The 23,695-nt window shown below is 30.3% G+C and overlaps 2 protein-coding genes across 2 annotated transcripts; both read right to left on the bottom strand.

Moving 5' to 3' along the window:
- Window positions 1-6,257: 6,257 nt before the first annotated feature.
- LOC106299273 (protein hunchback) lies at window positions 6,258-7,588 on the bottom strand. Its single transcript, XM_013735387.1, has 5 exons — window positions 7,484-7,588; window positions 7,292-7,397; window positions 7,061-7,222; window positions 6,559-6,966; window positions 6,258-6,478 (listed from the first exon to the last, which is right to left on the bottom strand). The coding sequence occupies exons 1-5, from the start codon at window positions 7,523-7,525 to the stop codon at window positions 6,393-6,395; spliced, it is 804 nt and encodes a 267-aa protein (XP_013590841.1). The 5' UTR covers window positions 7,526-7,588; the 3' UTR covers window positions 6,258-6,392.
- A 3,547-nt stretch (window positions 7,589-11,135) lies between these two features.
- On the bottom strand, window positions 11,136-13,724 carry LOC106301123 (putative fucosyltransferase-like protein). Its single transcript, XM_013737449.1, has 7 exons — window positions 13,157-13,724; window positions 12,759-12,919; window positions 12,408-12,649; window positions 12,225-12,329; window positions 11,981-12,137; window positions 11,668-11,898; window positions 11,136-11,585 (listed from the first exon to the last, which is right to left on the bottom strand). Exons 1-7 carry the CDS (start codon window positions 13,547-13,549, stop codon window positions 11,330-11,332), a joined length of 1,545 nt encoding a protein of 514 aa, XP_013592903.1. The 5' UTR covers window positions 13,550-13,724; the 3' UTR covers window positions 11,136-11,329.
- Between the last annotated feature and the right edge of the window lie 9,971 nt (window positions 13,725-23,695).

Here is a 23,695-nt window from a genome sequence, read left to right as displayed (position 1 = left end):
TGGTTCAATTTTTGTTTTTTTAAAGCTAAGATATATAAACCGTTCGGTTATCTATGAATTTGTATTTGGTTTCAGTTTGACTATTTTGGTTAGGGCTGGGCAAAAAAATCAAATTTGAAGAACCAAACAAAATCCAATCCGAAAAGTAGTACCAAACCGAAATAGATTAAATATCCGAATGGGTTCAAAAATTTTGTATTCAGAGAACTGAAACCGAATATGATCTGAACCAAAGTATTTCAGATACCTGAATGTATCCGAAGTAGATTTATATACTTAAATATATTAATTATTTTAAATTTAATATATAAAAAGTATCCAAAATATGTATTATATTTGAAATTTTCCAAAAGTAAATGTTTAAATTAGCTAAACAATACTCAAAACACCAAAAATACTTGAAATATCATTTGTTTTTATCCAAATATTCATACCAAACCAATCTATATGTAAAGTTTAGGTATTTTGACATACATTATTCAAACTTATATAATATATTATTTAAATTTTATATTTTTAAAATTTTAATATATATATGAATTTAAAGTTTTTTAAAATAATTTAAACGGGTTGTGGACCCAACCCGCCAGAAATTTCAAATATAATTCCTTTCAATATATATGGTCGTCTTCTTGTTGGTTTATTATTTTGTATAACATTAAAATCGGCCTGTATTATTATTATTATTATTCATATTGACATCAATCAATCTATAATGAAGTTGTTAAGATCATGGATTTTAATATCCATCAAATTTTGGAAAGTATTTTTAAATAAAATTATGAGCATGTTAAGATTTGCTAGAAATCGGTATTAGTTAAGGAATATACTGATGATATTCTTTAAACGAAAACGATATAATCCTAATATTTTTATATTGTTTAAAACAATGTAAATAACCATTAGAAAGCCATTAATTGATAGATTTATTATAAACTCTAAAGAGCTTCCAGGTTATTGATCGAGAAAGATGTAGTTATTGTAAATATCGCAAAGTGATTTCTTGAGTACTTGTCATAGCTTTTGTATACCAGAATATTATATAATATATTAGGCATAAGCAATTTGACCCAAAAAAGCTCTTTGTCGTATAGTTTTTTTGTCGTATAGGTTTAGTATAGTTAATATTAATGAGTTCCAAATGTATAGATTCTATGGACCTTGAATTTGTCACCGTAACTTGATTCGATGGGCTTCCGTTTCGTGTGGGATTTCTGAATAATTTAAAATTTGAGCAGCTGATTGGTTGATTAATAAGTGACAAAAATAATTAAAATTTTCAAATAAAGAAATGGCATAACATTGTAAATAATTCTAAAAAGTAAGGGCAGAATCCTAATAGGGATTCTGCTTTAATAGTATAGACTAGTGTTGACCCAGTGCTACGCACTGAGATAATATTTGTTTACAAATATAATCAATTTTTTTTGGTGTAAATAAAACCAAATTATGTACACATAACTAAAAGTTACATGTATAAAACTTAGCCAAAGAAAATACAAATAAATATAAAAACGGTAACACATTTATCTTTACAAAATATAAACACATTTATCTATAAAAACATTAACATATTTATCACTGATTAACCACAAACATATAAGAAAGTTACATTGTTATAAATTCTTTTTTTTTAAACATTAAAATCTTGTTAAACTTCATTACAGGGGAACAGAACGTGTGGTTGGAAGAGACTTATGATGAAGTCTGAACCAATATGCTAACTTGTCTTTCGTTTGTTATAAATTATTTAGTTTTAGACAAAATGGTAATTTGAAGCTTTCTTAATTTACTTCTGTCTTGCTCTTTCTTTCAGTACATTTTTCTTCTTATTAACATGATGTATACAATATATGTCTTTGGCTTCTTACATCAAGTAATTCATTCAACATCTAAATAATCTTACAAATTAGTTAAATCATTAAAAACAGTAAAAGTCGGCATGTAAACATAATTCTTTGAAAACAAATCAGTCCATAACAATGAAAAATAATTTAAGTAATCAAAATTATTTATACTTTAGTTTGAGAATAGGTGATCTTTACTATTTAATGTATACTGCTATATTTTTAAAATCTAAATTACATAAATGACTAAAACATTGAGTAAATACTAACTGAAATGACATTGCGAAAAATATGTTCCTAATTGACACTTGAACTAAGTAAACCTTACCAGAGTTATTGACACTTACATAATCATAGTCATATTCTTTACTGACACTTACATTATAACCGAAGAAATATGATCATGTGAATTAGCGATGACACTCACATGTGGTTTTGCAGCTCCTTGATGATATAGAGTAACTAATTAATAGCTTAATAGGTAGTCAACCAGAAAGCACAAGTGCGAGATGTTTCTTCTTGTGTAGTTAAGAGCAAAGCAGTCAATGTGGAAAATGGACTTTACATGAGTTCATATTAAGTTATAACGTGGATTTATATCCAAACCAAACATGATTAAAGGTGTAGTTTTCGTGAAGGTGGTGAGTAAGGGAAGGATAATTATCTAGCCGAGTAACATATTTTCCTAATCAAAATGAATTTTATTTTTAGCTATTCTGAACCTGGTTTGAGATCATGTGTATATTGCCATTATCCAAAGAAATATAACCAACCCATGAAAATATGATCAACATAACGTTAAAACTCACCTGAAAACTATAAGTTGAAAATCTAACAACTTTCAAGCTTTTCATCTTCCCTTCTTTCTAGAAAGCTTCAGCTGAAACCGTGGAGTATATGAATAGACCATGGAATCGAGTTGAAGAGAAGTGGAGAGCAGGACCTCTCTTGCGTTACAAACTTACAGACCATGGAGAGCAATGAAAGTTAAAGACTTGACGTGCAGTTTAACCTCTCCCCCATTTGTCAAATTTAAGAGATATAGGAGTATGGGGATGAAGAAATAAGATCGTGGGTCGTGGAATATTTTGAGAAACTGTTGATAGGATGTGTTTTTTTCTAAAAATTATCTTGTTTTAATTGATTTTTTTTTCTTAAATTTTATAAAATCCAAATGGCAAATTTTGATTTGTCATGTGACTTATGCTTTAGTATATAAGGGATATATTTGACGGTTTACCTGATCTTATATGTCTTCTCCAACTTTTCCTCTGTTTTGAAGCTGTCTTGTGATCATCGCACAAATGATGAGATACCACCAATATATGTTGTTCTACATATCCCTTTTGAAGCCAAAGTACATCTATGCATCTTTCGCTGATGTCATATCCAAAAAATTTCATGTCATGAATGGCGAGGATGATTGATCCGATTCTTGCCCAAAAAAAAAAGATTGATCCGATTCAAAAAAATGTTTGCATATGAATAATATCAGTTGTTCTACAGATCCCTTTTGATCTAATATGTTCAGATTTTTTTTCACTTCCCATTCAAAAGGTAAAACCACCTAGGCACAAAGCCAGCAACAAGTAAGCAAATACTGAAAATTTTATAGAGTAAGGTATAGCCCTTATGAAATACAGAAACAGGCTTGAGTTCGTTCACTTAACACAAGCTTCCTGTTACCCAAGCAATTCCATCTAAGTATAATATAATTAGGATCCAATCTCAACAAGTCCTTTCGATAAAATGTAAATAGAAAAATCAAAATCTGATTACCCCCACAAAGTAAGAGGAGACAGTGAGGATGACGGTGATTATGTGATGAGCCATCATAACAGCAGAGTCCTTTTCTATGGTCTCCCAGGCAAGCAACACAACAATTTCCACAAGGACTCTTTGCATCGTTCAGTTTGTAATGGGTGATAATCGGTATCCGAAAGCTAGATTCTAACCAATAATCAAATCTCACCGATCTTGCAAATGTATTAGATAAATACTGAATAAATATTTGATTAGATTATGTTCCTTTTCAGCTTTTCGTGACACAGAAGATAACATTGGTTCAAACATGTTTTTATACGATAAAACAGATGAATTCATAGTTCAAACAATCAATTCGAAGAAGTATGCTTTCTTACATAATAAACAAATGTTTATATGAAGGAATAACCTCAAAAAATGAAATGTCCCAAGGCATCAACGGAAATTAAGATTCTCACATGAAGAACAGCCATTTCAAAAGTAAAAAGATGATGGTCCGATTGGAGCCGGCTTATTGGGTCATAGTGGGCTAGGAAGGCACCGGCTCGTGATCCTTCCACCGTTGAAAGCGGGAGGTGACGCTGCTCTGTGAAACCAGCCTCACGCAGTCTCCTCCGCTCTAAGAGAGGTCGAACCACAAGCCTTCGCTTGAATCCGAACCCTCAACTCCCAACTTGGAATGGGCAAGCCAGTAGAAAGCCTGACCCGAACCCGGCCCAAAGAGATCGGTTCAGTGTCCCATCATCTTGTTGTCTCCACTTGGATCACAAGCCTGCGTTACTAAGCTCGACGTACTGTGGTTGTGAGCTAAACTTATATATATAACAAGGGAAAACTTGTTTCTTCCGATGTGGGATTAAGTAACTTGAAATCATTTTGATTAAACTCCCTACGACAGCGTTTCACCCTTGAGTCACTAAGAGAGGGGGAGTTACGGTGAAGTAGGACCAAACATTTGGCTAATCTTGTACCTCCATGGAGATAGTATGTTTATTGGACATTGCTCTCATGATAACTCTGCATCACATTGTCCGCTCAATTTGTTTTTGAGGCACAAACAAACTCAAGCAGAGGTCCCCAAACGACCCCAGTCATTAATGGACTTTGAAAGTAGAGAGTGATTGTTCCAATGATATCATGCATTTGAATAATTCCAGATAGTGAAGCTGGCATCACACTTAAACCATCTCTCGAGGATACGCACTTTGGCTCAGAGGGGAAACACACATGAGACTACAGACATGTGGAACAACAATAACAAAGCGTTGGATGGGAGTCTACTAGATGAGAATAGGTTCATATGCAGCCATTAACACATCTGTATCAAACTCCTTTAAGCAGAAGATTTACCACATATATAAGACCAGTTGTATCTCAAGAAACCACAAGCTTATCAAAAAAGGAACAGAACACTGAAAACCCTTGTTCTGAACTTCTGTCTTCCATGTTGTAACCATTGTTTTCTGAAATTCGCAAAACATCTTCGGTCGTTAAGGAACCAAGAAGCACTGCCCTTGTCCCAGCGTCACTCTTGTAACCTAACAGCTCATATTGTGATCGCTGATTGCTAAGAACTTCTTTTTGAATTTGGTGACCATCAATGATTTTGTGATGTTGTTGGTCTCTGGATGCTTGAGGTCAAAATAAGTTTTTAATGGGGAGTAAGGTCAAAATAAGTTTTTTCATATTCATTAGGAAAATATAATTCCTTCATCATCCTTTATAAACAGAAGACTCGCCATTGTGAATATACGATAAGATTAATCCACCCCTCGACTATCATAATAGTCCATGAGCAAGAACGCTAAGGAACCAAGAAGCAACGCTATTCATTGTTCCCAACCTCACTCTTGAAATCCAACAACTCAGAAAAATTATAACCTACCGAACAGAAGAAAACAATAACAAAAACTAAAGACTAGATTTGATGAATTCTTCTGATCGTCTCACAAAGACAAGAAACTTCTTAAGATTTTGTTTTGGATAGAAATAAATGTAAATAAGCAATTTGCTTCCCCGCTGCCATAAATTAAGATTAGAAAAACCTTTGATGGTCCAATTGGAACCGGGTCATAGTTGGTTCAGACTACCAGTGTCCAATAATCCATCCGCTCTACGATACTAAAAGAGGCCTAGCATGCAAGCCTAAGCTCAATTTCAGGCGCTGAACTCCTTTCTTAGCCAGTAGATAATCCTCCTCTAACCAAACCAAACCCCCGACCCAATTGTTTCGTCACCTTTATGTCTCCATGGATCCAAGCTAACGTTACTAAGCTCGAAGTCTAGTAATCGTGAATTGTAACTTTTATATACATTAAAACACAATATGTTTCTTCCGATGTAGGAATTTCGTTATTGTTAAATACTAGTCTGGAACTAAAACTGTACCACAAGATTAGACCAAATTTACCCATTTAATTTAAAACCAGCTGTATTCTGGTTTTCTTTAACATCCGTTTTCTAGTAGAAAACATATTTTGTAACACCACCGTTGGTGTGTTTCAAAAAAAATAAAATAAAAATAAACACCACCGTTGGTAAAGTTGGCCATTCTCTCTCAATTTTGCTGCTAATATTACACTAATTCTTTTTAAAAAAATATCTTGCAGAAATCTTGTGGATTATTTCTTTAATTCTTCCCACAAACGCTAGAAAAAATATGCATTCCCGTAATATCTATCTACACTTTATTGTCAGCTCCCTTTATTTCATATAAGTGTTCTGAAGTAAAGGAACAGACCAAAAGAAGAAAAAGGAAACAAGAAAAGGTCATTTAGACCATTACTGATTATTTTTGCGAATTTCTTTTGTTGCACCACTCCCTGTTGTTGCTGTTGAGCCGTTGTTGTTGGTTAATCCATCACCTGCTTCAAGAGAAAAAAACAAAGAAACCATATTTAGTAGTATGTGTATGTGAGTGAAAAGATTTTTTAAAAAGCTAGTTTACCAAAATCAAGACTGTTCAAAGAAGCCAGAGATTGAGCAGGCACTTGTTGCACAGGTAATGTCGTATAATCATGCTTCTGAGGACAATATTCTACTTGTTGATCTGTTAGATGTTCTGGTTGCTGAGATTTTAGTTGCAATATTTGTTGTTGTTGATCTAATTCTCTAGTGAATTGCTCTATACTCATCATATCTTGAAAATCAGTACCGTAATTAAAAATATTTGATTGTGGTGGTGCAGCAATCCATGACGCGTCAATGAGAGAAGAGACTGAGTTCTCTATATAAGCAAAATCATTAGATGCAATCCACTGATCATAAATATGATCTTGATGGTGATGATGATGGTGATGATTAACTTGATCATTATGATGATGAAATTGATCAATAGGTTGCTGAAGTTGTGTTACTACAAAAAGACACACAAATCAGGTCTTTCATAAAACGATTTGAGTAATAAACTTAACGAGAAACATAATAGTGTTCTAACTATTATTAGTTACCTGGTGCAACGTTACTAAGCTCAATTTCTCTAAGTTTGTGCATTAGGTCTACTTGTTGAGCAAGCAAGTCGTTGAATGCAGCTATTTGACGAGCAACTTCGCATCGTTTGTAGTATTCTTCGAAGAAATCTGGATTACCTTCTTGAAGACGTTCCCAAACTGCTAACAAAAACAAAATTTTACAGGAGGAAAAGATTGGGAAATTGAGATCAAATTTGATTGTTTACTTACTTGCGCTAGTGATAACATGATGAATATGGTATTTTTCATGTATATACGTAATGGTTTGTTCCAAATTCATATATTTTTTAATACATCTTTCGATTTCGTCCTTGATCTGAAACAAAGTTTGAAAAGAACTAATGAGAAGGGTCATGAATATTGAAGGATTTGCAGAGAAAAAAATATATAAAAAACACATACATGGTTTGCGGTCTTCTCTAGAAAATTCTGATTTCTACTCATAATTTGAAAATCCAAGAGGAGAGTTTCGTTTGACAAAAAAGCTTCAATCAAGTGAATAATGAGGTTCTCTTTGGTTTGTTTAAATATGAGTCGTAGATTGTGCGAAAGAAACTAACTAATATAGTTGTTGTGTTGGGTTGTAGTTTTTATTCGGTTTCTACATAAGATTCTCAAATATTTGTTTTGATTTTTTACGATATTTACTCTACTACTTTAGTTTTTTTTTATCGAATAATATTTCTGATTTTAGTATTTGAAAATGTTACCTCAGATCCTCTTTTTGTTCCGTCTTCTTTTTTTGTATTTTTTTCAGATTCTCTAAAAATCATAGAGTCTAGATGCAGTGTGCATAGTGTTGCTTAAAGTTTATCCCTTTGTTTTTAAAATTATAAAATCGTCTTAAATATTCAAGTAGTGAATAAAAAGGTATTGCATATATTTTATACATTATGTAAATATAACTTTATGCTTTTGTTAGGATACTTTTCCTAATAGGTATTGGTCAAAATATAAGGTAATTAATAATATAATTGGATCATACGTCTCTCCATTTATTACAATATTTGCATAGTAGTTTTTTCGGACGTCAACCTGATTGTATTATTAATATTGATATATAAGAGTTCATACATGATAGAGAAATAAACTGAGGGAACCATGATACAAATTACAATGTAAGATGAATATTAAAGGATTTACAGATAAAGAATAAAAATCATACACGGTTTGCGATCTCTTGAAGATTCTGATTTCTACTCATAATTTGAAAATCCAAGAGGAGAGTTTCGTTTGATAAAAAAACTTCAATCAGGTGAATAATGAGGTTCTCCTTGGTTTGTTTAATAGTATATGAGTCGGAGATTGCGCGAAAAAAAACTAACTGAGTTCGTTATAGTTTTTATTCGGTTTCTAAACTAATTAAGATACTCAAATATTTGTTTTGATTTTTTTTTTAACGATATTTACTAGGGCTGGGCAAAAAATCCGAATCCGAATAACCGAACCGACCCGACCCGAAAAAAGTAGTACCGAACCTGAATCGAAATTGATTAAATAACCGAACGGATTTAAAATTTTGGTATCTAAAGAACCCGAACCGAACCCTACCCGAACCGAAATATTTCGGGTACTCGAATGTATCCGAAATAGATTTCTATAACCTCTATATAAATATATTTTAGATTTAATGTCTATTAAAAACATCCAGAATATATAAGATATTTTTAATTATCCAAAATACTTGAAAATATATATAAATAGTCAAAAGTAAATGTCTAAAATAGTTCAAATATACTCAAAACACCAAAAATACTTGAAATATCTATTGATTATCTATCCAAATATTCAAACCAAATCAAATATATGTTAAGTTTAGGTATTTTGACATATGTTATTCAAATTTGTATGTAATATATTATTTTGTTTATAGATTTTGAGAAATTTAAGTATATAATGAATTTCAAAATTTTAAAATAGTTTTAGTGGGTTATCCGAACCCGAACCGAACCCGCAAAGATCCGAACTGAACCCGAACCAAAACTTAGAAATACCCGAATGAGGCTGAAATCTTTGACTCTGAAAACCCGAAACCCGAATAGACCCGCGGGTACCCGAACGCCCACCCCTAATATTTACTCTACTATTTTAATTTTTTATCGAATAATATTTCTAAGTTTTGAAATTTGGAAATAATTACCTCACATATTTTTTGTTCCGTCTTTTTTCTTTTGTAAATTCTTTTTTCTGATTCTCTAAAAATCATAGAGTCTAGATGCATAGTGTTGCTTAAAGTTTATCCGTTTGTTTTTATAATTATAAAATAGTCTTAAATATTCAAGTAGCGAATAAAAAGGTATTGCATATATTTTATACGTTATGTTTTTTTTGTCAACTATTTTATACGTTATGTAAATATAATTTTATGCTTTTGTTAGGATATTTCTCCTAATAATTATTGGTCAAAATATATGGTAATTAATAATATTTTTTTTAAGAAACAAATCACTCATAAATATATAATTGGATCATGTGTTAATACAGTACTAGATCTTGATCCGTGCGTCTACACGGGTGTTTGCTTTAATTTGTAAGAACATTATAAATTTATAACTAATTGGTAATTGTTGGAGTTTAAAAATTATGGTCCCGTTATATATTATTGTTTGACTATTATTGTATTTGTAATACAAATATTATTTTTTTGTTTCATCGTTTATTTGATATTGTAACCCAAATATTATAGCTATTTCTAGTATTGTATACCTAATTCTATTTCGGTGGTCCATAAGAAAATTAGAAATAATGTTTACTCAATCTATTAGTTCTTTTGTATTGTATTTTTTATATATATTGAAAACAATTTTATAAAGGTCATTGGAAAATAAATAATGTTTACTCAATCTATTAGTTCTTTTGTATTGTATTTTTATATATATTGAAAACAATTTTATAAAGGTTATTGGAAAATAAATTAGCCAAAATCAATTTTTGAATACATGTATATTTTTGAATCAATTTTTGTTTTGAATTTTGTTTAATGATTAATTTAGACAAAATATGTTTTTTGTTAATTATATTGGACCAGTTGCACAAAAAAAGTAATTAGAATGAGTCATTTTTCGTATATTTTAAATCTGGTCTTAACAGATAATTTATAAAAATATAATGGTCTTCAATTTTTTTTTAATAACATAAGCCCATTAATTGTTTTTTTAATATATTGCTATTCATATTTTCAAACAACACTATATTTCTCTTTAATTATGTTATTCTTGTTTCCAAACATTCCCAAAGATACTTCTACTTTAATAAGATAGAAGATATAATATTGCAAAAATATGTTGTTATTTATTTTTCATGTCACTATCAGATATCATATATGTGTCATTATATAATTAATCGTGTGTTTTTACCTACCATCATATAAGTAATTATATAATTAATAGTATTTTATACGTATTATCATATAAATAATCATGTATATTATATTTTTAAAACTTAATATTAAATATAAAATCATAATTTACGTTGGTGTTTGAAATTGCTTTGTATTGTATTTTTCTTAAATATATTTAAAACATTTTTATAATGGTTATAAAAACATTTTAGTAAAATCAATTTTTGATATAAATTAATTTTAAATTAATATTTTGATTTGAAATATGTATGTAAAATTTAAATTGTTTTTATGATTATTTTAGACAAAGATGTTTTTAGGTAATTAGATTGGGCAAATCATTTTCGTATATTTTTAAAACTTGCCCATATATATAGTTTTCATAATATAATGAATTTTCACTTTTTATTGATAACATAATCTCATTGCTTTTTATCTTTAATATATTGTTATTCATGTTTTCAAACAACGCTATTTCTTTAACTGATATTTATGTTGCCAAACAAAAGTTTAAAGTGTTTCTATTATTTATTCTAATAAGAGAGATTTGCATAGTATTTTACATTTTTATTGATGGGATACAAATTGACAATTTTCCTAATGAGAAGTGGTTTTTTTAAACATAAACCTATGAAAAATATTAAAAGGTTAATCAACCAACTCTAAAGAGATAAAAAAAACTATCAAATTCATCTAAAACTTCAAACATCTATGCACCAAGAAAGCAACAACAAATCATCTGCAATGTCCGAATGATTTACACAGAGAAATCTCTTGCCTAAAACAAACCAGTGTCATAACTTAAATGACGTTGTCTTTTCTAATCGGTTTCTTGCACTTTTGCGATTTTAACACAGAGAGAAATGCCTTCAAAACTAAGGACGAGAAATAGATCTTTGAGAATGAAACTACACGAAGACAACCTCAAACTTAGCACAAGGGATGTGTTGAACGTGAGTGCTTAGACTCGAGTTTCCCTCGAATTTGAAGTTGTACAAAGCTTGTCGCTGCGTGAGGCCAAGCGGGTAAATCTTGTGTACTCTAAGCTCGTTATCTCCTTTTAAGCTTTCAGGCCTTTCCTTCTTCCACACCGGCTCATGTTTTAATGACTTGAACTTGGCCACAACCGCAGATTCCAAAGCTTCCAGAGTCAGATTCTTACCCCTGTATTGGTATATTTCAGTCAAAACATAATCACATCATGTGTTTTTTTATTTGGTGGGGAAGTTAGGTAAAGCTTTCTTACCTCAGAAAGATGGATTCCATCTCAAAACGGCCTCTTTCTCTAACAAAAACATGATAAACTGTGTCTGATCCTCCCCTGGTGCACTTGCAAGGCCGTTTCTTGAAACTAGGGCTTTTCTCTTCTTGTTCTTGGATCCTCGTAGCCAGAAAAATGCAGAGACGGCAAGAAGAATGCACAGCAGCCATATCAACAAGTGCTTTGAAAGAATCTGAAGGACCTTCGTACTTCCATCTAAATCAAAACACAAACATGAAAGCTTTCAAGAAGAAGTTATTTACACACAGATACAATCATTGAGGGCAAAGAAATGGACCTTAGTGTGTGATTATAAGCAGCAGGGTTATCTGCGAGATACTTCATTCTCTTTGCAACTGGCTCCACATCTTCCATACTCTTGATTTGAAGGATTGAGCCGGAAGCAGGAGCAAAGTCTTCTATATTCGGAGCACCAACAACCACAGGGACAGATCCTGAAGAGTAAACGTTGAACAAGTTGCTCACCAAAGAAGAGTTTCTAAGATATGCTCATAGAGAAAGACAGTGAATCTAAAACATACCAGCAACTAGAGATTGGAAGAACTTCTCAGTGACATAATCCTCCTCATTGGTGTTCTCAAAAGCCAAACTGAACTTGTAGCGTTTGAGTGCTTCAACCTTGTCAACTATATGAATTTCACAAAACCAAAAGACATCAAAATGATAGCTCGTTGATCATGCAGTGTTCCTAATCTCTATGTTACCTTTTCCATCCCTGTTTCGATGACAACCACCATAAGAATCAATCTTGATTCTAGTCCTCATCAGGGCTTCAAGTGCTTGCAACCGAAAATTACGAGCGCCACAGTTGGAAATAAAAGCAGCTGCAATAGCCCTCTCGGTCTTAGGCTGTACTGGAGCCATAATATCATACTCCGCCCATGAAAAGTACCCAACAGGAACATCTGATGAAAGACTAGTGGTCATCACAACATCATAACCTCTCCTGATGAAACAAAGAATATATATAAAAAAAAAAAGTCAGCCCATTTATAACAACATCTTGTACACAAAAAAATGTCGTGAAGAAAACGTTAAAGATTGTGCTTACCCACCGTCGTGCCTGTGAGAGATCATTATCAGGATAGTACTGAGCTGATTCCATGGAACGGATTATGCCAAGAGTTTCAGGTTTATGACCAAATCCAAACGTAGCATCTGGTGTCTTACCTGCGCTAGCTTCAAATGTACAATCGACAGAGCAAGATTGAAAGTCCTACAAATTGACCCATCAACAAGAAGTAGCATCTTAACATTTATAAAAAGAGAGACAAACATGTAAATGAATCCATCCATAAGAGATGGGAACAAACCATTCATTCTCACTCCACAATTCACAAATTACTCTCTATGATCAATCAAAGCCTCAATTTTTTTTTTTTGTTTTTTTTTTTTTTGCGTTATTCCTTTTAATTCATGTTGACTAATCAATCAATCTTCCAATGGAGATTACCTTGGCACCACCGGAGATAAAGATTGGATTTTTACCAAAGTCCCTCGAGTAAGTCACCGAGTCTTCTCTCGTCAACCACTCCTCGCAGATCTTCTCCGTCCCCACCACATCGATCTTCCTCTCGGATCTACTCGGCGGAGGAGGCTGAGAGAGCGACGGAGACTGAGTGAAGAAATCGGTCAACGTATCGACCAAAGCGACCTTATCGAGCCGACCCAGAAACCCGATCTCGGCGATGACTACCAGAGCCACGCAGATTGGTAATAAATTCGACAGCTTTCGCCTGATTGATGAAGAGTGAGACGACGAAGAAGAAGAAGAGCCATTTGCTAGAGGCAATTCGTCGTGGGCAGCTCCGATTCTGGGTCCTCGAAGATTGGAGAACAGACCCATGAAGCGAGAGGACGAATCTCGGTGAGGAGAAAGGATAGAGGTTTTGCCTTTACGAGGTTTCAACCAAGGAAGGATTTGGGATTTAACGTTGTTTTGTTTTGATTTGGGGAGAGAGAGAGAGAGAGAGAGAGACTGATTAATGCTGTGTTTTGATATACTATACAGGTAGGCTTTGCTTCAAAGTCAATGCTCTAAAGTGTATAGTCATCGGCGGTGCTATAAAGTCGCCAACGTATTTTGATTTTTAGTTTTTATACTTTACTTCTCTTTTTAACATATTCTTTTTGTTTATTGCTTCATTAACAACTTTAGTAGTCCGAACATATTAATCTGATTTTTGTTGTAAAAATACTTATAATTTTATTACATCGGAAAATTTTTAATAGAGACAAAATTTTATACCGCAGGAAAAAAATAATACTGATATATGATAAATATACGAGTGAGAGAGTTTAATATAGAGAGAAAAAAAAGATGTAAGATGCGAGTTACAATGATATAACTTCATTCGTTTATATAGAGATAAAAAAGTAGAAGTTAGTGTAAATAGTGACAGCAGATCCTACATTTGTTTACAAACTCAACAATTGAGTCGCCTCTCCTCTCCTCCTCTTCGTATTGCTGTGTTATTTGACGTTTGTAACACTTTCTCTTTCTTATTGATCGGTGTCGTTATTTTCTCTGGCTTAACGTCCTTGTTGCCTCTTTAAAATTTTTTTTAGGAAAAACCATATCAAGGTATAACAAGTACAACTGCGTATGCTCTCCTCGATTGAACAGTTTTATAGGTCTTGTAAGTGCAACATTCCTATATTATAGACATGCTTCTTGAACACCGAGGTATGAAGTGATTTTGTGAAGAAATCAGCAGCATTGTCACATGAGCGGACATACATTAATTCAATTTCTTTATTCTTCTCGAACTCCTGAGTGTATGAAAAAAACTTAGGAAGTATATGTCTCCTTCTATCACTTTTTATATATCCTTCTTTTGTTTGAGCAACACAAACCGCATTATCTTCATATAAAATTGTTGGGACTGTATCTTCACTAATCCTACTACTTGACCGGATATGTCGATTTATTGATCTCAGCCATACACATTCTCTACTTGTTTCATGGAGTACAATAATTTCAGAATGATTTGAAGAAGTAGCCACAAGTGTCTGTTTCTGAGAACGCCAGGATACAGCGGTGCTTCCGATTGTGAAAAACGTATCCCGTCTATGATCGTACTTTATGTGGATCTGAAAAATAGCATGCATTTGCGTAACCAATCATTTGACCTTTAGAGTTTTTAGGATAAAATAAACCTAAATCAATAGTCCCTTGGAGATATCGAAATATCATATTTAATTTCATTCCAATGTCTTCGAGAAGGAGACGAACTAAATCTTGCCAAAAGATTGACAGCAATGATATATCAGGTCTTGTGCAATTTAAAAGATACATGAGAGTTCCAGTTGCACTTAAATATGAAATTTCAGGACCAAATATTTCTTCATTTTCCTCAGATGGTCGAAATGGATCATTTTCGACATTAAGTGATTTAATGACTATCAGGTGCTAAAAGGAGCTGTTTTATACATGTTAAAGCGTTTCAACACTCTTTTGGTATATGTAGATTGATGTACAAATATACTTTTTTGATAATGCTCTAGCATAGATGGTATAAGGGGCTGTTGTAATTTCACAAGACTTTGGATTACTTTTGTAATTGATTCAAGTTTGGATATACTTTTGCATTTAAAATTAGGGCTGGGCAAATAAACCGAACCCAAAAATCCGAACCGAACCCGATCCGATGAAAATGAATCCGAACCGATCCGAACCCGACATATATACCGAATGGATCTTGTTTTATGGTATTTCGGGTTATGGGTATTATCCGAACCGAACCCGAAATTAAATGGATATCCGATAGAACCCGAAACATTCAAAATGCCAAAAAAGAACTTGTACCAAACATGATCTCAATTCCTGATATGTAGCCAAAATACACTAAGATATTATTAAACATCTACAATAACTATCTACTACTTAAATCAAGTACTTTAAAACCGAAGAACCGGTTGGAACCCAAAACCCGAAAGTACACCGGGTTGTACCGGTTCTTTGAAGATTTACTAACCCCGATCCGAACCCGATAAAACCGAACCGGTCCCGAACCGAATTTTTATATAATCCGAATGGGGCTGATTTTGATAAAACCGAAAAACCGAGACCCGATTGGACAAAACCGAAACCCGATTGGGACCCCGAATGCCCAGGCCTATTTAAAATCATGTTTTGAGTCATATTTGGCAAATTCCTCATAACTATAATGGAAAAATAATAAAGCTTTTGCGGGCTATTCCGTCAAATTTACTAGATTAAGGTATTAACATATTTTTCATAAATATGAAAATATATTTATTTAAATGGTGTAATATAAATTGTCAATTTATATAATATATAAATAAAATATAAATTAATATGTAAATATATTAGTATATGCATATTTCATATAATAATAGTTTAACGCAAATCTAATACGATAAATATTTACGGGTTATTCCATCAAATTTACTAGATTAATGAATTGACATATTTTCATAAATATGAAATTATATTTATTTAAATGGTAAAATATAAATTGTCAATTTATATAATATATATATATTAATTTGTAAATGTATTATTTACGCATATTTTCATATAATAATAGGCCAATGCAAATCTAATATGATAAATATATGATAAAAATTAAGAAAAAAAAACAGATCATATCGTCCCTAGACTTCGCCTATTCTGTTCCATCACGAGAAATACAAGTCCTATATGCTTGGTAAGAATCAAAGTGACGAGGTAAGGTGGACATTTTTATCCACTAAAATTCTTGTGATGTTTTCAAAAAGAAGAATAACGAAAGAGGTAGTGTCTAGACCAAACAATCCATAGATATCCAGAATTTTCAAATAGCCTCTACATTAACTTTTGGAATATGAGGCGTTGGTGTCTTGATGTTCCTGCATCGTGTGTGCTTTGCTCTACCCATGAAGAATCTCGGGAGCATCTGTTCTTCATCTGCATATATAGCTTCACTATATGGAACCATTTTCTTACTCGAGCGAACCTCCAGGCCCCTAATACCTATGACGCGATCGTGATGTGGATGACCAGACCCTCTTCAGAGCCTCACGTCACTCTGATAGTTCGACTCCTCTATCAAGCGTCAATGTACGCTATCTGGAGGGAACGTAACGCTCGACTTCATTCCTCTGTCCAGAGAACATCAGACACTCTCATTACCGAAATCAAAGACACTATCAAACTTAGACTTGTTCCCCTTTCAAGATCAACTCGCTTGAATTCGTCCTCAGTTTCATCATTAACCCCTCTTGGCACCTGGTTTTCTCCTTTTTAGCAGGGTCAGTACCAGTTAGGTTGTCCATCATTTTTCTGTTAAGTCTTTTAGTAGTTTATAAGTTTTCTGTAAGCCCGTTGGGCCTGGTTTCGGTTACATATGAAATATGAAATAATTGAGCAAGTGTCACCAAGTAAAAAAACTTTTAGTGAGACTTTGGTAGTGATTGGTAACCATGGTGCGGGAAGTGCCTAATTGAGCAAGTGTCACCAATCACACAAACAGTTGAATAACGCAGTTTACCAAAAAACACAAAAAGCAATAACGCACTATTTTTTTTATACATGCAATTCTTTAGATGGGTCCTTGAACTATTTTTTTATCCTCATGCCACCTTCTCGCTTATCTACTATACATCTATACTTATCCACACTACTTTTGTTTCCATTGTAGTATGGGGAGACCTTGGCCAGAGAAAGTCAGAACAACGTAGGTTAGTGATATTTACGATTACTCATTGAATGAGTTGTAATTGACCTGCCCATGAGATAAAAGATGATAGGTTAGTCCACTTTATTGTGCTAAGAGCTCTATTGCGCTAAGAGCGTTAGTCTGGAGACCAACCAAATAGCCGATAAAACTTTATCAAAACAAACAAAAAAATTGAAGGTTCATAGTCCACAAGAGTCATGCCCTTTGAGAAAAAAAAAAGAGTCCTGCCCTTTGAGAAAAAAAAATCATGCTCTTGGTAGTTAGAGATAACCCCAAATACAAGATTGGAAGCTGATCAATTAGAATTTCATGGTTTCTGTCAATTCTTTGGAGAAGAAAGTTAGATATACTTTTCGCTAATCCTTCTTCTTTTGATCAGCCTAGCATTTCCTCGTGCTTATTTATTCTTTCATTTTGACCTACTGCTCTCCCCCATTGCTAGTAGGTTGATGGGTCGCACGCCCGACACACATGTTTTGGCTTTGTGTGTCCATAACTCAAAATAGGTGACCTAACGGCTGCCGTCCGACTAAACATACCAATAGTCACCAGATTCATATGGGCTACTGAGGAGTAAGCAATGATCTTCTTTAGATCGATCTGTCTTCAGAGGGAATCAATAATAAGGTCTTTGAGCCTATTTCTATCTATTAATGAGACAACTATCTATTCTTGATCCATCAGAAAGAAATCGATATGTATCTGATGGAGTCTACATCGTACGTAGAGCTGCTTTGCTCATGTTAATAGCTAAACCTATTTTTCAAAATCTTGTAGAATAGACACAATACTATTAAAATTGCAATTTACCCAGCTGTGAAAATTAAATCATCGGCAAAGCTCAACTGCGTGATGTTCAAATCTCTACACTTATACTGATAATCATATTTCCTTTTTGAATTGCCTTGTGTAGTCGGTGAAAGAGGACATTAATGAAACAAAATTAGAGATAATGAACACTCGTGTCTTATTTCGTACTTGTAGAGAATCCCAGCTTATTAATTTTTTTAATAATTTGAATTTTAGAAACAATAGTCTACTAGGTGTTTGACCGCAATTTTGCGGGTAATTATATTATATGAAGAAATATATATTATGTTTACATTGTTATAATTTTTGAATAATAATTAAAAGTAAAATTTTTAATTTTTAATTTTAAATAGTTAGATAATCAAAAATTTCAGTATATATTTTTGGAAGATCTATGAGATTTAAAATAGTTCAACAACGTAAACCTTAGTCATTATAAATATTTCTCTCACATAAAAGCAATGTTATAATTAAATAAGATAATTGGTTGTAGAATTACTTTATATTTTATTTTAACACGTGAAATAACCAGGAATACTCTAGCTTTCAAGAAATAAAAAAGAGAATTTTTTTTGTGTAGGATCAATACAATGATCAGATGCTTTTATCATAAAGATATTTTGTAAACGTTTTTTGTGGACTTTATAAAACATAAAAAGTTCTAATAATTCTTTACCTACAAATCTAACTCTTTTATATAAGAATATATACCCACTAAATTTCTTTCAATTAAAAAAAGTTAAAGTTTCTATTTAACTATATATAAATAATTGATAAATAAAAAGAAATTGATAAAACATATATATTAGTTCTCCAATTCTACAATTAGTTACCATAAATCATTATTTGTAATATTACTTGTGTTATTTGGTAATTTATATTAGTTAGTTCTATAGTTACCTTTTATTTTTAGATCTGATTAAAATAAATGACTAATAAACGTCAACAACCAATCAAATTATAACTATTTTTAAAACTTAACATACGAAAAATACTTAAAAAAAATCACTTAAGTGACTTCTCAATTAATATATAGTATGATTTATCTCTTTAAAACCAATGATAAATTTGGTTAATATAAACATGAAAACATGTATTAGGAAAATGGTAGTCTAAGCAATTTCTCTCATAATTTTGTCAAATCACAAATCACAATTTCTCACACATTTTTTATTTAGTGTTTAACATAAAACTTGAAAGGGTTAAACAAACCATTTCTTCTTTTAAAACATACATATTATAATTAAATCTGATTAATTAATAAGAAAAAATATTTTACAAAATTTTAAATAACGAAATGTTGTTTTTTAAAGTTTTATTATTGTACATTTTAAATAACGAAATGTTGCGTAATTTTCTAATTTTCTAATTTTAAATAACAAAAAATCTTTTTTAAAATTTTAAATAATGAAATGTTGTTATTTTAAAGTTTTATTATTGTACATATATATTATATCAAAATAAAATATTTTTATTGTATAAAATTTGTTAAAATTCTATTATTGTACATTTTAAAAGTTTATTATACCGCAAAATATACATCTCATTATTTTTAAATAATTTATCCTACTTGCAATTTACATTATATTTTCTATCTTTAACTTTAACAATTGTATAACATGTCATTTTTATTGATTTTTCTTACTCAATTTATCACTATGTTTTAAAAACGCTTAAACCTAATTAGTTCACATTTATAGTAATACAAAAATATATGCATCTCGACAAATAAAACTAAATACAAAAGAATATAAAAGAACCAAGAACACAACAAACATATTTTATTATTCTTCCCTCATGTTTTTTTACTTATGTCTCATTCATTTTTTTACTATTCAAAACAAACATGCCAATTTTATTATAATCAAATGTATATTATATTAATAGAGTATTAACTCTAGGAAAAGCATGTGAATTATATTTAAAAGTATATTATCAATTTATATAATGTAATATATGATATTTAATTGTTTCTATAAATAAATTATATTAATCTCTATAATATTATTTGAGAAGCCAATTTCTTATGTGTCGCGCTCACGTTAACTCTCACGATGGTTGATTACACTGATATCCTTAATGAATTAAAAATATTATATTTAAATATTATTATTGAATTTTTTATATATTTCCCTTTTTAAAATTTTCAAAATAACATATATAATAAAAAAGGAAACATTTATAAAGGTGTAAAACAAATTTAAAAACGAAAATATATGTATATAAAATATGATTTCACTATAAAGGAAAGTTCACAAAATAGAAATATTCCATTTAAAAAATATTTTTCAATAACATAAAATATATTTTTGAAGTAATAAAACATTTCTTTATATCTATATTTTCTTAGATTAAAATATATATATTTGCATATATAGTGATTTCATAAAACAACATTCACACACATAATCTTGATATTAGAAAAATAAATATTATTTATTTTAAAACATAATTTTAAACAATACAAAAGTATATATTTTCAAAGTAATAGAAATAATTTTTATATATTTATCTATTTTCTTAGATGATTACATAAAATAATTAAGTAACATATAGGGAAATTATTAAAAATACCATTTTCAAAGTACCACTTTTCATGTTTACACGAACCACTTTTACCCTCATTTTTAATGAAGGGTAAAAGACATTTATAACCTTTTGATTACTTTTGACAAAACAAAAACATATGGTTAACTAATCTAAACTTAAAACATCAACTCTAAACCCTAAATCATCAACTCTAAACCCTAAACCATGAAACATCAACTCTAAAACCTAAACTCTGAAACATCAACTTTAAACCCTAAATCATCAACTCTAAACCCTAAACCATGAAACATCAACTCTAAAACCTAAACTCTGAAACATCAACTTTAAACCCTAAATCATCAACTCTAAACCCTAAACCATGAAACATCAACTCTAAAACCTAAACTCTGAAACATCAACTTTAAACCCTAAACCCTAAACCTTCAAATCAAAACCCTAAAACATCATCTTTAAACCCTAAGCGTAAACCCTAAACCCTAAACCTTATATTTTTCTAAAATTCAAAATCAAAACCCTAAACCCTAAACCTTATATTTTTCTGAAATTCGAACTCTAAACCCTAAACCTTCAAATCTAAATCCTAAAACATCAACTCTAAATCCTAAACGTAAACCCTAAACCCTAAATCTTCAAATCTAAACTGTAAAAACATCAACTCTAGGGTTTTAGGGTTTCGGGTTTAGGATTTAAGGCTTAGGGTTTAGAGTTGAAGGTTTAAGGTTTAGGGTTTAGAGTTGATGTTTTAGGGTTTAGGGTTAATTTTTAGGGTTTACGGTTTAGAGTTTACTTTTTAGGGTTTAGGGTTTAGTGTTGATAGTTTAGGGTTTAGTGTTGATGATTTAGGGTTTAGAGTTGAAGTTTAGGGTTTAGGGTTTAGAGTTAATGTTTTAGGGTTTAGAGTTGAAGATTTATGGTTTAGGGTTTAAAGTTGATGTTTTACGGTTTAGAGTTGAAGGTTTAGGGTTTAGGGTTCAGAGTTGATGTTTCGGAGTTTAGAGATTAGAGTTGATGTTTGGGGGTTTAGGGTTTATTTAAGAAAAAAATAGGGTTTACGATTGACGGTTTAGGGTTTAGGGTTCGTATTTAAAAAAAATAGGGTTTAGGATTGATGGTTTAGGGTTTAGAGTTGAGGTTTAGGGTTTAGAGTTTGAATTTCGAAATAGTATAATTCAGAAAAAAATTAAAAAAACTATTTTTTATTTTTCACATTTTTATTTATTTAAATATTTATTTATTATATATATAAAGAACAAGGGCATAAGTGTCTTTTGCCGCTTAACGAAGAATATATTTTTGAAAATGTCCCTTTAGTGGTGGTATAAATGAAAAGTGGTAGCATGAAAGTGTTAAATATGTAATTTTCCCTAACATAAAATGATATATGATTAATTGACAAAAAATAGTTTATAATTAGTATTATTGAAATGTTTTATTTCTTTTTCTAATATTTAGTTGACTATAATATCTTTCAATTACAGAAAAAATTAATAAATTATATTTTACTTATATAATATGATTTTTAAAATACAATCACACATTTTTTTTTAAATGTTTATTTTTAAGAGATATTAAAAAAAAATTAACAATAAAATCTTTTAATCAAATAGTTACAAAATATTTTAAAATAACACAACACTATATACTTTAACAAGGTTGATATATTATATTTTATCATTATTAAAATTATTTGTTTTCATAATATTAAATTTGCTTTAAAATTTTATGCTTTTATTTTCGTGGAACTTAATATGACTATAATTAAAATACCAAAACAATTGATTATTTAAAATTAATTTCAGTTTACCGTTTAATAAATATAAGGCATAAAATTATTTAGAATTTGTAAAATATTTTAAATATTAATATGTGTTCATGAGCTTCCAAATGTATTAGTTACTTATGTATGTAACTTCATATTGATCATCGTTTTATTTCTAATATTTTTAAAAACAAATCTACATATAACTTGATAAATATTATGAAACTACATGCACATTTAAATGATACATAAAATTAATTTGATTTTACTTAATTATAGTAAAAAATAATTATACTTCAGTTTTAATTTGAAAGAATAAATGTAATTCAATATACTCACAATATGAGTGACTCGATTAATCCAACTTACAAAATTATAGATTTAACTACAATTAGTATATATATATATATCTAATTTTATAATAATAATTTATTTTATAAATGTAAATTATAGGATGACTCAAAACATATTAACAAATGAAAATAGAAATTTAACCAACTGTTATAATTTAGTTCTTTCGTAAAATTTATATATATGCATGAGAATGTAGAATATTATCGTTATATTAATTTATGTAATTTGGAATCAAACACTTTAGTTTATTTTATATTTCATTCTAAGCACAATATATCTTAACTTATACATAATCTTTCTTAAATATATTTACATATCTAAGACAACAACCAACGTAAATGCAAATAAGAAAAATCACAATTTTAATATATTTAAAATAAAAAATAATTATAGTGAAATTTAGAGAAATTTATGCAATCTAATATACCTAAATGATAACTAAATCAACTGTAAAAAATAACAAAACCGAATAGATATAACATATCTAAAATCATATGTCTAATTAAAGTAATATAATATTATCAATATAAATTATAAATACAAATTATAAATTAATTTAGAATTAAAAATAAATTATGTATACAAATTATAAATTAATTAAAATTAAAAATAAATAACAATCAATTATATATTTATTTTATAAATGTTTATATCCGTGCATGAGCACGGGAAAATCACCTAGTTCATCTATATTTAAGATGTTTACTTGTATGTTTGGAAACATATATTAGATTAGGTAATTATATGATTAGTTTCCTTTTAAAAACTTTAATTAAATAAATAAAAAAATAAAAACCATCAACCAACCAAATTAACCAAATTATAACAATTAATT

The sequence above is a fragment of the Brassica oleracea genome, chromosome C6 (genome assembly GCF_000695525.1).
Source record: "Brassica oleracea var. oleracea cultivar TO1000 chromosome C6, BOL, whole genome shotgun sequence".
Lineage (NCBI taxonomy): Eukaryota > Viridiplantae > Streptophyta > Magnoliopsida > Brassicales > Brassicaceae > Brassica > Brassica oleracea.
The sequence above is the reverse complement of the archived record's forward strand: the minus strand, read 5'-3'. Positions and strand labels throughout refer to the sequence as shown.

Bases quoted from the DNA above. Each gene is read 5' to 3' on its own strand.
- LOC106299273 (XM_013735387.1), bottom strand. From the start codon at position 7,525: ATGAGTAGAAATCAGAATTTTCTAGAGAAGACCGCAAACCAT. The intron at 7,398-7,483 runs GTATGTGTTTTT...ACTTTGTTTCAG, and splicing joins TAGAGAAGACCGCAAACCAT to ATCAAGGACGAAATCGAAAG. The intron at 6,967-7,060 runs GTAACTAATAAT...GTCTTTTTGTAG, and splicing joins GCTTAGTAACGTTGCACCAG to TAACACAACTTCAGCAACCT.
- LOC106301123 (XM_013737449.1), bottom strand. From the start codon at position 13,549: ATGGGTCTGTTCTCCAATCTTCGAGGACCCAGAATCGGAGCTGCCCAC. The intron at 11,899-11,980 runs GTCCATTTCTTT...GTTTTGATTTAG, and splicing joins GCTTATAATCACACACTAAG to ATGGAAGTACGAAGGTCCTT. The intron at 11,586-11,667 runs GTAAGAAAGCTT...ATACCAATACAG, and splicing joins ATGGAATCCATCTTTCTGAG to GGGTAAGAATCTGACTCTGG.